General features: G+C 42.9%; 2 protein-coding genes across 4 annotated transcripts in view; one reads left to right on the top strand and one right to left on the bottom strand.

Moving 5' to 3' along the window:
- Positions 1-10743, bottom strand: part of VEZT (vezatin, adherens junctions transmembrane protein) — a 60381-nt gene extending 49638 nt beyond the window's left edge. For 2 of the 3 annotated variants that reach the window (XM_080935280.1, XM_080935281.1), the window contains exon 1: positions 10625-10737. In XM_080935280.1, coding sequence (XP_080791406.1) covers positions 10625-10660 — 36 coding nt within the window. In that variant the 5' untranslated portion in view covers positions 10661-10737. Of the gene's footprint in view, positions 1-10624 lie in introns of all 3 variants that reach the window. The other variant, XM_080935282.1, reaches the window with a different exon arrangement.
- Positions 10744-11132: 389 nt separating this feature from the next.
- Positions 11133-12856, top strand: part of FGD6 (FYVE, RhoGEF and PH domain containing 6) — a 103466-nt gene continuing 101742 nt past the window's right edge. Inside the window, exon 1 of the mRNA XM_080935524.1 lies at positions 11133-11277. Coding sequence (XP_080791650.1) covers positions 11262-11277 — 16 coding nt within the window. The 5' untranslated portion in view covers positions 11133-11261. The remainder of the gene's footprint in view (positions 11278-12856) is intronic.

Below are 12856 nucleotides of genomic sequence, written 5' to 3'. Positions count from 1 at the left end.
CCCAGGGGATCCAGTGCCTCTGGTCTCTGTCTTCACACACAAGCCCATACCACATAATTAAAAAATAATAAAAACCTAAATCTTAAAAAGATACCTTAAGAATAAAATGGATTAAAAGATAAAAAGGCTAGTAGTCAAAGGCTCATGAGAGTGGCTGAGCTGACCCTGCACCTCGCTGGCTGCAGCACTCAGGAGAGCATTTTGCCTGGGCAGCACAGTAGGGTTGGGCCCTGGTGGAGAGTGTGCAGATGAACCCCACAACCCCATACCTGCGGTAGTCAGAGCTGGTACCTTGAAGTCATGAGAGCAGGAGAGCTATCCCTGCCTTTCACCAGCTGGAACTGGTCCTGATGGTGAAGGAGTGGGTGAGCTAGCCCAAAGGGTGAGAGTTTCAGAGCTGACCTGGGAGCCTGGGCTGTGGGTAAGCCGCCCTAAGGGCTGGAGAACTGACCCTTCCTCCCACCAATGGCGTCACTGGGTGACCTAGCCAGAGTAGCACTGAAGAGCTCCCACTTTGCAGCAGATGAGGAAGAGCCAGTGGGCTGAGCAGTTCGGCTGCCACCAAGATCCAGGGTTTTGAGTTTGCACACCCCAAAATTTACATCACCTGTGAACCTTTAAGGTGTGTGAAAGGGCCTGACTAGCTGTTTCAAAGCTGTAGGATCTCCATGACAAAAGGCAGCAACAGGATAACTGGGAAGAGTCCTGGTGAGGATCCAATATTGATTGTGTCACAGAAGCCAGAGACCTCAAACCAAACCAATGACACATTGCAATGAACATTCCCAAGTCAAGATGTGTAAACAGAAGGGAACACTGTGGGGCACACTGTGACATATTACAGCTTCCATGATAAGATGTTTTCTATGCTTTGTTTTGTGGGGGAGGGGACGGGAGATGAGTAGGATTTGGGTGCATGATGTGAAACTCACAGAGAATCAATAAGAAGTTTTTAAAAAGGATATTCTTGGGATGCCTTTCAAAACTAACCCCCCGCTTTTAATTTTAATGTGGTATGAGCCTCTCTGGTAAAGTCTGTATCATGTATGAGCTGGACTTCTGACTCTGAAATATCATTAGAGTGCACAGAATTACACCAAATACATGAAAAACACTGACAAGCTTTCTCAGGGGAGGAAAGGCTGGGCCTTTGGTGCTGTTTTAGTCTGGCTTGAGCTTCCGGGGCACCTCTCCTATTCCAGCATACCTCATGTATCACAAACACAGGTAAAATATGCTTGACACTGACTGATCGTGCTGCTAAACTGGATATAAACTTGAATCCTCCCAGTCGGGGGTATCTGTCAGAGAGCTGACAGGTTGAAGGAGAACAGAGGTTTACATTCTCTCCCTCTCTTGGTTTTTTTGAGATAGGGTTCCACTACAAAGTTCATGCTCCTCCCAAATATGCAATCCTCCTGTCTGAGTCCCTAGAGCTAGGCATTGCAGGCTCGCACCACCATGCTGCTCTCTGCTTTGTTATGCCCAAGTATTCTCTGTTTTAGGACTGCAACAGTGGTCTGTACTGATCTGTACAATGAGATAACTGCTGATTTCTAACATAAAATTCCATGTTGGGGATAGATAGGCCTCTGTTTGCAACTGATACAGATGCAAACCACACACACCTCTCATGTCAAAGGAGTTAAAAAGAGCATTTATTCCGGGGACTGGAGATGGCTGAGATGGCTCAGTGGGTAAAGCTACTCCACGTAAGTCTGACGAACATAAGTTCAAATCCTGAGAGTTCATATAAACTAAGTATAGTACCTCATGCTTGTAGTTTAAGAGATGGAGAGATGGAAGGAAGAGTCAAGAAACTCCTAAGGCTCATGGGCTAGTTAGCCTGGCATCCACAGTATTGAACATGATACTCTTGCCTCAAACAAGGGGGAAGGTAAGAACTTATAACCAATTTGTCCTCTGATTTGTGTTTTGGCACGATGCACACCTGAATTAATGCACAAAAATGCTTGCATACATATATATATATACATACCCATACAGCATATTACACATACACAGAAATGCACACAAAAGAGGTAATTTATTCTGGAGCCAAATACCAGTGATGGTGGCAGGAGAACATGGACCTGGGCTACCCCAAACACTAGGATCCGGCATGGCAATAGTTTCATGAAATGCTTACAGTAATAGAGTAATAGGTATTCTTGATCCCAACTTCTGCTATTGGCCTCAGATACTATCCAATGACATTCTTGGCCTTTGAGTTAGTGGAAGCTAGGGGTCTGTTTAAATATTCCCAATAGATACACCTAATAACCACAAGGGTGTTATGTTTCACAGAGGTGGACAATAAATGATTATCTAGAAGGTCAAAGACAGCCCAAGATAAATTTGGCTTCCAACCTATAAGATTCTACTTCTCTACAGTCAGTCAGTTGGCCTTGTAGAATGTTTAGCACACGTGTAACTTTTCTAGGCTAACTAGCAAATTCTGAATGCAATGCACTAGCTGAGTGAGAGTCAAATCATAGCTGGCAAGGAAACATGTGTCTAAACAAGTTTCCTGCTCTGTAGAGTTTAACTAGGAACTGTGCACAGCCTAGGTGAGCTGGCCTGAGTCCTGGGCGATGAGCTCCTGGTAGTGTTTGGGGTCTGGTGAATCTCCAAACCATGGGTAACTCACATATGCTTTGTGACCTGCTTTGAGACTGATTTGGGTTTTCCTTGGAGACCCTGCAACAATCTTCAAAGTTGAACATAGTGTAGAACAGACTTATGGCCAGTGGTGACTGAGTCAACATTGAACTAGGCTCGTGGTGTCCTAGGAAAATCCTTTCAACTTGTTGGCTGTGTGTTCAATGTGGGTGTATAGCTCACTGCTTTTGAATCACTGGTGGTGCTGTAATGTTTTCTGGGCAATCAACGAAACCTATAGTTCAAAATTTGAATACTGCCTTTGCAGAAAATCTTAGCTAACATTTTTATGGTATCCAACGAGGTGACACTGTATTTAACAAAAAAGGCCCATGATCCAAAATTATATATCTGTAAAAGAGTGACTGGTTTGGAGGAGACAAAAGCCTAACCACTAGTCCACTAGACTTCTTTAAAAGTCATAGTTTTATGCCAACAGGTCATTGGTTAGAAGGTGATACTTTACAGAATCCTAGAGTTTGCAGATGCTGTGGGTCTATAACATCTGGTGTGATAAAGAGATGAATCTTCTTTAAGGTTTGGCCTTCCCACTATTTTGGATTTCTGCACAACGGCCCAATGGCCACAGATTTCTCTGATGTTTACTGTCTCTTTTCAGGTGAATGTATTACTGCAGTTGAGATCATGAAGAAGCAACGGCTGTACCACTGAAGCAACTGACAGGATTATTTGTTGGGGTGATCTTTGTGTGCAGTGTATAAAGGTTGTCTTTGTATTGTCCAAATGTTGATTTCTGTACAGCAGAGAGCTGAGTACTAGCCAGGCTTTGGTATTGTTGTTTTATGGATCATGACTTGCCTGAGTATTTCATAAATATGTACCTCCATCATCTTCTGATTGGCTTAATAAAGAGCTGACAACCAGAGGGAAGGTGGGACTTCTGGGTAGAGACAGGAACTCTGGGGAGAGAGTCAGGCACAGGGATTTTGCCAGTGTGGCAGGGAGATAGGAAGAACAGGTACCAAGACTGAATGAGAGGTAACAGGCCACAAGGCGATGTGGACTAGAATTACTCGGGTTAGCACTAGCTGGGAGGTAGCGAACTAAGGCCTAAACTATAATAAATAATAATACGTCTCTGTGCCATTACTCAGCAACTGGCAGGTCAGAGACAGTATGGCAATAATTATCATTTTAAACTAATTAGAGCATACAATGTTAATTTGTGCTGTTTCTCTTTATGGTTCTTTATTTTTAATTAAAAAAATATATATTGTTTTGTTTTGTTTTTTGAGACAGAGTTTCTCTGTGTAGCCCTGGCTGTAACTAGAACTTGCTCTGTAGACCAGGCTGGCATCAAACTCAGAGACCTGCCTGCCTCCTGAATGATGTGATTAAAGGTGTGTACCGCCATAGCTGGGCAATTTTTAATTCTTTTAAAAATGTAGGCTTAAAAATTTTTGCTACTTTACAGAATTTTACAGATTCCTTAGGTTTATTTGGCTTGTTTTTTCCCCAGCTCCATGAGTTAAACCCCTGAATTCTGAAAGTAACGTACAAGACTATAAACTGTCCTATGAGTACTGCTTTGGGGGGTATCTCATGAATTATTAAGGAGGGTAGTTTGCCTTACAGTTTTGTGATTACCATATTGATTTCTTCTTTAGCTCATGACTTAGTTTAGTATTGGCAAGGGATGTGTGTCATGGGGGATTATTTTTCTCCATGTGTCTCTCAGACTTGTAATTCTAACCCTGTTTTGATCGAAATCATCCTGTATTCCTTTACCATCTCCATCCCAGCTGGATTTAGTAGGGAAACCTACAGAGCAGTAGTTGACTGCATTCCTCTACCTAAGACCACAACTCCTATAGGTATTTTCTTCTTTTTTAACTTGAACGTTGACTGTATTCCAGAAAGACTTTCTTCCCTTAGCCTTTAGGTCTATGGAATATCATAACTTCCTGTCAAAGAAAGCCAATAACCAATTCTTTGATCAGTCTATCTGAAAAGCTGGAACTCTATAGAATATAGAAAAGAAGCCTGGTGGTAGTGAGGTACTGGGTTGGCAGAGGCAGATGGATCTCTGTGAGTTCAAGGCCAGCTTGGTCTACACAGTGAGTTCCAGGACAGTGAGGCTACACAGAGAAACCCTGTCTCAAAATAAATAAATACAAAACAAATAAAAATTACAAACTATATAGCTGATTGAACTAAACCAATAACTTTATATAATAAGCTGAAACTAATCTATGGAATATAAGAAGAAAAGGCATAAATAAACACTGTACATAATACGTTCTGCAAATCCAGTCTCATAAATGAGACTAAACTAAGGAACTACTCCTAAAAGAAAAGCTGGCTGGTCATGGTAGTGTATGTCTTTCATTGCAGCACTCGGGAGGACAGCAGAGACAGGCAGAGTAAGTCTGTACGTCTGGGGCCAGCCTGGACCTATATGAAAGCTTCTAGGCCAGCCAGGGGATCACAGTGAGACCCTGTCTCACAACAGACAACTGGATGTGGCGATGCACACACACAATCATGGCGTGAGGCAGGGGCATGATGAATACCACCAGTTCAAGTTAACCTAGGCTACATACTTAAACCCTGTCTCAAAGTAACAAAGGGGGAAACAGTGTTAACCTGGATATAGGACGATTAGCTAGAAAATTCTAATGATACCTGCTGAATGCTTATAATGTGGCAGCTTTAAGAACTTGTTATAGTCAATCACTTAATATCCACCATTACCCTCCAAAGTAGATTTTATTATTTCCACAGATTATTGAGAAATGTGAAGTTGAGACAAGTGACTTGTTCAAACTCACTTTAACTAATAAATAGGAGAAACAGAACTTCCTGCTTCAGAATCTATTCTTTTCTAGTATAATACCTCACAAAAGAAAAAAAAAATCAAAGTACAAAACTATCACCATAAAACAGACTGATAGAATATATTTGTTGAGATCTGTTCTTTTGCTATGTACTGTAATGCTAACACTGGCCCCCAAATTCTGGTTACCTCGGAGACTAGAGAATCCTCTTATATACTAGGTGACGGTATGTGACCTTGCACCTTAACTTAAAACTATCCCATCGGTTGGATAAAGATGTCGACAGTCTATAGCTGGGCAGAAGAGAGGTAGATGAGGTTTTTGTTCCCAGGCTTGGGGTCTGAGGAGAGAGGAGAAAAGAGAGAGAAGGTGGAGAGAGGGAGAAGACACTATGGGGTAAGGGCTCATAAGGACTGATCATGAGGGCTGTACAGAGTAAGAGCAGCCAGGTGAAACAGGGAAAGTCATATCTTGGGGCTACTGGCAGGGAAGAAGACTTATTTAGCACAGAGGGTAGATACCTAGTATGTTAAGGTTTATTATAAATATAAAAGTTATGTATGTTTTTTAAATCTGGAACTTAATGATTCATACCCCCAATTGAGATTAAATGTTTACCACAAACATACATTTACTCTTCTTTTGGCCAACTTAGTTTTAGTTTCAAGGCAGAGATAGTTCTCAATTTTAAAATCAGTTTTAGGACACAAAAAGAGATGGAAGGCTGACTGCTTTGAGAAGGCAATCAGAAGCTGATAGTAGGACATATGCTTAACGTGTACAAAGTTCTTGATTCAATATGAAGCAACCAAAACATAAGGCAGGAAATAAGTGTTTGTGATTAGAAAATTCAATTTTACAAAGATGTCAGATTTCCCAAAACTAATCTATGGATTTAATGTGATCTCAAACAAAATTTCACTAGGTTTGTTAAAAGCTGAAACTCTCTAGCTCATCAGTTTAGAAGTCAGGAAGTGAGTCAAGAACAGCCAAAGGCACAATAAGGAAAATCATATGACATGGGAAAAACAAAGCAAAAACTTGCCCAATGGTGACAGCACATGACTGTCATCCACTCTGGAGACTGAGGCAGGAGGATCACAAGTGTTGAGGAAAGCCTGGCTTTCATAGTAATACTTTGATAGAAGGAAGAGAGAGAGACAGACAGACACAGAGAGAGACAGACAGACACAGAGACAGACACAGAGAGAGACAGAAGGTGGGACGGGGAGAAAAAAGAGTAAAAGAAAAGGCATGCTAGATGTAGTGGTACCAGCATTCAGGAAGTGAGGCCTATTTCAATAAAATAAGTGCTACTCTGATGTATAACAAAGACAACATATTTTAGTGGGAGAAATGATGATGCCAGGTCAACCAGATATACATATGGAGGAAATAGCAGATCAACTGCAAAGGGCCAAAGCTTTTAGAGAAAACATGTTTGTGATTTTAGGGTTATACAAGTATTGCCTTGGAGCATCATTCATACAATAAAAAAAAATCAAGTGGATTTAAATAATTTTTAGGAGATTCTGTTCTTTGTAATAAACTGTTAAGAATGCAGAAGCTGCCGCTGAGATGGCTCAGTGGACAAAGGTACTTGCTACCAAGTCTGAGGGCCTGCATTTGATTGCAGATACATATGAGATGTCGGGTAGATATACAATTAAGGAATTGTATCTTTGTATGTGGTTTCTTTAGTAGTAAGAGAAAACCAATGGAAAGACTCACAGTGGTCACCTTAAGTTCTATACCAGACATACAGAAACAAAAAACACACAAAAGTACCAACACATGTCTACCAGACAGATACAAAGGCTGAAAGAGTGCTGGCAAGGATATCATGTATTGAGACCTCTTACATGCGGCTGACAGGAGTTTCCATAACTGCTTTGAATGATGCTTGGGAATATCTATGTAAGGCAAATACATCTCTTTTCTATAGTTCAGTATTTTCAGTTCTAGGTATATACCCAACCAAAAAAAAAAAAAAAAAAAAAAAAATGCTTACCAAAACCACACATTAGCTCAGGAGTTAGAGCACTGACTGCTCTTCCAGAGGCCCTGAGTTTAATTCCCAGCACCCACATGGTGGCTCACAACTATTTCCAATGGGATTTGATGCCCCCTTCTGGTGTGTCTGAAGACAGTGACAGTGTACTCACATATATAAAATAAACAAACTAATAATAATAATAATAATAATAATAATAATAATAATAATAATAATAATAAAGGTTCTCAATAACACTACTTACAACACTTTCAAAGCAGAAACTACCTGATGTACATCCCTCAGAAGACCTGACTAAAAAGAGCCATATGGTCACATGGAATACTGTATCAAAATTAAATGCATAGGTAATCATATAAATAAATGTCACAAAAAAGACAAAAAAAGAAAAAAAAGAAAAAGAAAAAGAAAGTTGGCCCGAGAAAGAGCATGAAAGTCACACCTAGCAGTGTACAGACAGTAAGAGCAGATGAAACTAATCTAGGTTAATCATAATTCTGAGTAGTGCTTATTCTTGGGGTGGGGACGAGAAACTGACAAACAGCAGGAAAGGGGAGGGTGTTAGCAATGTTATTATTTGCACACCCATCAATGCGCACACTCTCAGTATGTGTACATGCTTTATGTATACTCTCTCTTGTGTGTGACAGTGATCAAAAAGTTAAGCAGAAAGCTGGAACAGTAAGTCTACACATATGATAATGGCAAAGCAGTAGATGAATAATTCACCCAGAGGCTAAAGAGATGTTAAGAGATTGACTGCTCTTCCAGAGGACGGGGTTCAGTTCCCAGCACCCACATGTTGGCTCCCAACTGTTTGTAACACTAGTTACAGGGGACCTCATACCCTCTTCTATGCTCCAAGAGCAACAAGCACACATGTGGTACATAGACACCTAGGCAGGCAAAATATCCATGCACATAAAATAATAAAACATAAAAGCAATGTACTGATGAATACAAGAGAAAACAGAAGAATTTATGAAAATCAACTTTTAAGAAGCTAGGCTGAGGGTGTAGAATACTTACTAAGCATGGGAAAGCCCTGGGTTCAATCCTTAGCTCCAAAATTGTAAAATAAAAAAAAATACATTTTAAGCGGTTAATAAATATATCAATGTAAATCTAAGTAATACGTTATCATTGTGGGACATGATGGAATGCACCTACAATCCAAGGTACTCAGGAAGCTAAAATGAGAGAGTCTGAAGTTCAAGACCAGGTTGGATTACATACTAAGACCCTTTCTATCTCCAAAAAGAAAAGGGGGTGGCAGGGTGGGGACAAGATCAATAACATTTAAATTTAGGTAAAAATAGATTAAAAACTGTGGTATATCTTTCTTTCTTTTTTTTAATTCTTTTTTTCTGGTATATCTTTCATGCAAAAACAAACAAAAAAGCATACAACAACAACAAAAAAAGCAAAGCCCATTAAAAAACATAGTCATACATTTGAACAGAAAAAAAACCTCCGTGATAATTTTTTTTTTTTGCGTTATCTTTTGTAATAAAGTGTTTTGTTCTGAGACAGAGTCTTGCATGTCTCACCCCAGTCTCTAACTCACTAAGTCGCTGGTAACTGTCAAGTTCTTACGATGCTCCTACAACCAATCTCGTCCTGAGCGCTGGGACTGCAGGCCTGTGCAGACCACTCTACCACACCGTCAGGTTTCTGTGGCGCTGCCTGTGGAACCCAGAGACTTGTTCATTCAAGCCAAGCACTCCACCAACTGAACTATATCCCCAGACCGATAAAACCCCGCACACCAAAACCACACTTATTATGTTCAGAAACCCAAGAAAGCCGAATTTAAAAAAATATTCAGCCACCTATTTTCTCCTCCTCTTTATCTCCCACATTCAATCTGTAGCCATTCCCTCAATTTCATATTAAAAATCCGAGTCAGTATTCATTAATTTTTCCGAATTCCAAAATGTATGCCTTTGTTCTCTCCACATTCAACCCCTCATCCCTAAACCCTTCATTCTAGCAAAGCAGTCACATTTCCCACCTCGATATCATAGCTAAGGGTTTGCATGGCAACCCTCCACACTCCAGCCCCTAAGACTGCACGTTCAATATGGTCACCCTACCCCGATCTTTGGCATACATAAAATCCTTTTCCTGGAGTACATTTTTTCCCATCTATCTTTCTAAATTCATCGTGAGCTGAAGATTTGCCGAGGGTATCATTTGCTAGGTGTAGCTTTGTAAAGTGCAATGGAAAATGGGTTCCCAATCAAGCTTCCACCGGCAGTTTTTAGAAATCTCAACACTTGACATTCTGTTCTGTACCCCACTTTCCCATTGTACACCACGGGGGATTTCCTTTCTTTCTCTTGCGTGAATTCCCTACGATCTGGTTGTCTGAGGGAAAGTAAGGCATGCACATTCAATGCATACACATACACATTCCAGGGTGCGGGTATTGACCTGTCTGATGGGGAAAAAAACGGCATTAAAACCACTTGACTTTATTCTTTAAATTCAAGATGGCAGAGACGTCTTAAAAATAGTCCAACACAAAAGCATTCACATCCAGACCAGAGCTTCCATTCAGAACCGGCTACACTTAGCGCAATAGCAAGGACAAAAGAATGGAACCTAGGGGCTGAACGCCAGAGCTCTACCACTGACCACAGGTCTCACTCACAGACCTTAAACCCCACAGAGAAAGGCACCTGCTGCCTGCCCTGCACTCCAAAGGCCACACCTTGATGATGATTATGATGACGAGGACCAGAGGCACTTCTGGATAACAGACCCGCAGAAAGCAAAGATAAAAAAAGGGAGGAGGTTAAGTAGTGGAGAGAGTATCCAGCACGCTTCGGCCCCGCCCCAACAAGGCGCAGTCCTGGGCGGTGCAGCTATAGGGTAAGGATCGAACAGGGCTCCCGCCCAGGGCTGGTCAATTGCGCCGGGTCTGGGAATTCTGGGCGAGCTAGAGGCAGAGGCCAGCCACGCCAGGATCTCCTGGGCTCTACCTGTCAGGCGGCTGCAGCAAGTAGGCCCCGAAACAGCGGAGGATTGATGACCCAGGCCCGCAGGCGCCAGTCACCCCTTCCCTCCTCTCTGAATCGCTTTGCCTCCTCGCTCTTCCTTCAGAAACAAAAGACAGTCCACACTCCCCGCCACTTTTTTTCCTCACCTCAAAAACCACCTCTTCGTCAAACTCCGGTGTCATCCTTCTCCGCCATACCACCCGCCTCAGCACGATGGGAAATGAAGGCAGGAGGGCAGGCAGCACCCAGGCTTCGGCTCCTGCCCACCTCGGGGGCACTGAAAACTACAACTCCCGGCATGCGTCGCGACTCACGCCCCTTTCCGACTTGCTTATTGGAGCAGAGGGTGAGCGTGTAGGCTGGAGGGGAGGGAACGGGCGGGCGATCCAGAGCTCCTATTGGAGAGAGCTATGGCTTTTGTCTGCCTTTTACATCCCTCGACTACCAGGGGGCGCCTGGAGCGCGGATTTTCTTACGAGTTCAGAGGAGGGGCGCGCGTCCGCGAAGCCGCTGCGAGCTCCTCTCGTGAGCGCGCCTGGCGGTCGTCCCAGAGCGCGGCGGAGCGGCGCTCCTGCTCGTTCCCTTGTCGCTGGCCGCTAGCGCCCGAGTCCTCCAGAGGGTCACGGGAGCTGGCGTCCGTCCTTTGTGAGGCGCTCAGGCGGTTCGGCTGGGGTGCGGGACGGAATGTGGGCGCTGCGGGGACTTTTGTCTCCTGCTCAAACTCTGGGGAGCGTGGACTGAACGGGAGTCATGGACTGAGGGCGTGAGCTGCGCGGGGCAGTCATGACTTCTGCCGCGGGTAAGTGGCCGCGCTCGCGCCGCCCGGCTCGGGCTCCCGCTGCTTTCCCCGCGGGAGGCCGGTGCGGGACTGGCGCGGGTCGCCCGCGCCTGCTGTGGGGTCCCGGGTTACCCCCCTGCCCTTGATCCCAGGTGATGGGACGGCGTCGCGGATCTTGCACCGGTTCCGTGACTTAGGCTCTGTCGGCTGTGTGCCGAGTGGGAAGCGTGGAGTCCGGTGCGGAGGAGTCAGTTATTCTAAGCTCGGACAGTTTTCCAGCGAGTTTAAGTAACTCCACCACTAGCCCGCGTTGCTTTAAAACCTAGGATTTATTGACAGAAACTCTTCTCGCAAGTAAGGAGGTTCAAACGGAGCTGTTCACACCCTGGCGTTTTGAGCCCTATTACCTGAGTGTGGACTATTAGGTGGCAAAACAAAACAAAACCGAGCAACCCCCCTCCCATGCACCTACCCCTCCCTGGTGTTTGCTTATCTTCACCTTTTCCTTCCTTCCTTCCTTCCTTTCTTCCTTCCTTCCTTCCTTCCTTCCTTCCTTCCTTCCTTCTTTCCTTCCTTCTTTCCTCCCCCCCCCCCGCCCCATTCGTACCTGGACTGTGTAAACAAAGCCCTAATTTCAGTCTGTCTCCTTTCCACTCACCCAAATGACAAAGCCCCTCCTTACCTTTGTGTGAATTTAAGCATTTCGGCGGGTCATTGTGTTGCGACCTTCTTAAGGAACAATTTTTATTTTCCAAATTTAAGTGTCCAAGGGACAGTCTCTTTATAAAAACACAGCGCATTTTCAAAACCAGAATTTAATAAGGCATGGAATATTTTAAAAGCATCTTTATCCACATCTGAAGAAACTTGGATGAGAGATTTTTGTAGTAAAAGAACTTACAGTTTCACTTCAGTTGGGTCTAGAATTAGCACTTAAGTATCAGATTAAATTTTCTTTGCTTTCTTTGACATTTGTTGAAAGTTCTTGCAACTTGAAAACTGTCAAAAGAGCACACATACTAAATGTTCTGTTCTGATTTGTATTTCTAAAGCCTTGGAGGAGTCACACTGCTAGGCAAAATCCGGATTACGTCAAACCGGCAAGAAATTAGTAGCAATAAGAAAACGAGAGGTTGATGCAGCTCTTTTCTCTTTGAAGTTATGTGTATTTATTCATGCGATCATTGGGCTCTGAGCTATTTACAAACATTTCTCTTAGTTTTCGGATGCCTGCCCAAGTTTCTGTGCCCTCACCCGCTTTCTAAAATTACTGAATTAATATCATTAAAATAACGACTTAAAATTAATAATTAAAATTTCTAGGATTTAGTCTGGAAGTTTATGGTTGTTTTCTTCGAATTAGTCTAGAACAAGGCTAGCTATGTTTATACATATCAACTTTACAATTAAGGAAATCCACAACATTTTTGTGGTCTTTAAAAGAGACACTTCCTGTGTCTAGCTGAGTTAGTTGAATTTTTTTTTTTTTTTTAAAGAATGGCTTGCAGAAAATCATTAACTACTTTTTTGCTCACCAATCTGATGAGATTTATTGTAAGTTTTTTTTTTTACATCTAGGGGGATACGGAAGAGGACTGAG

The sequence above is a fragment of the Micromys minutus genome, assembly GCF_963924665.1.
Source record: "Micromys minutus genome assembly, chromosome: 22".
Lineage (NCBI taxonomy): Eukaryota > Metazoa > Chordata > Mammalia > Rodentia > Muridae > Micromys > Micromys minutus.
The sequence above is the reverse complement of the archived record's forward strand: the minus strand, read 5'-3'. Positions and strand labels throughout refer to the sequence as shown.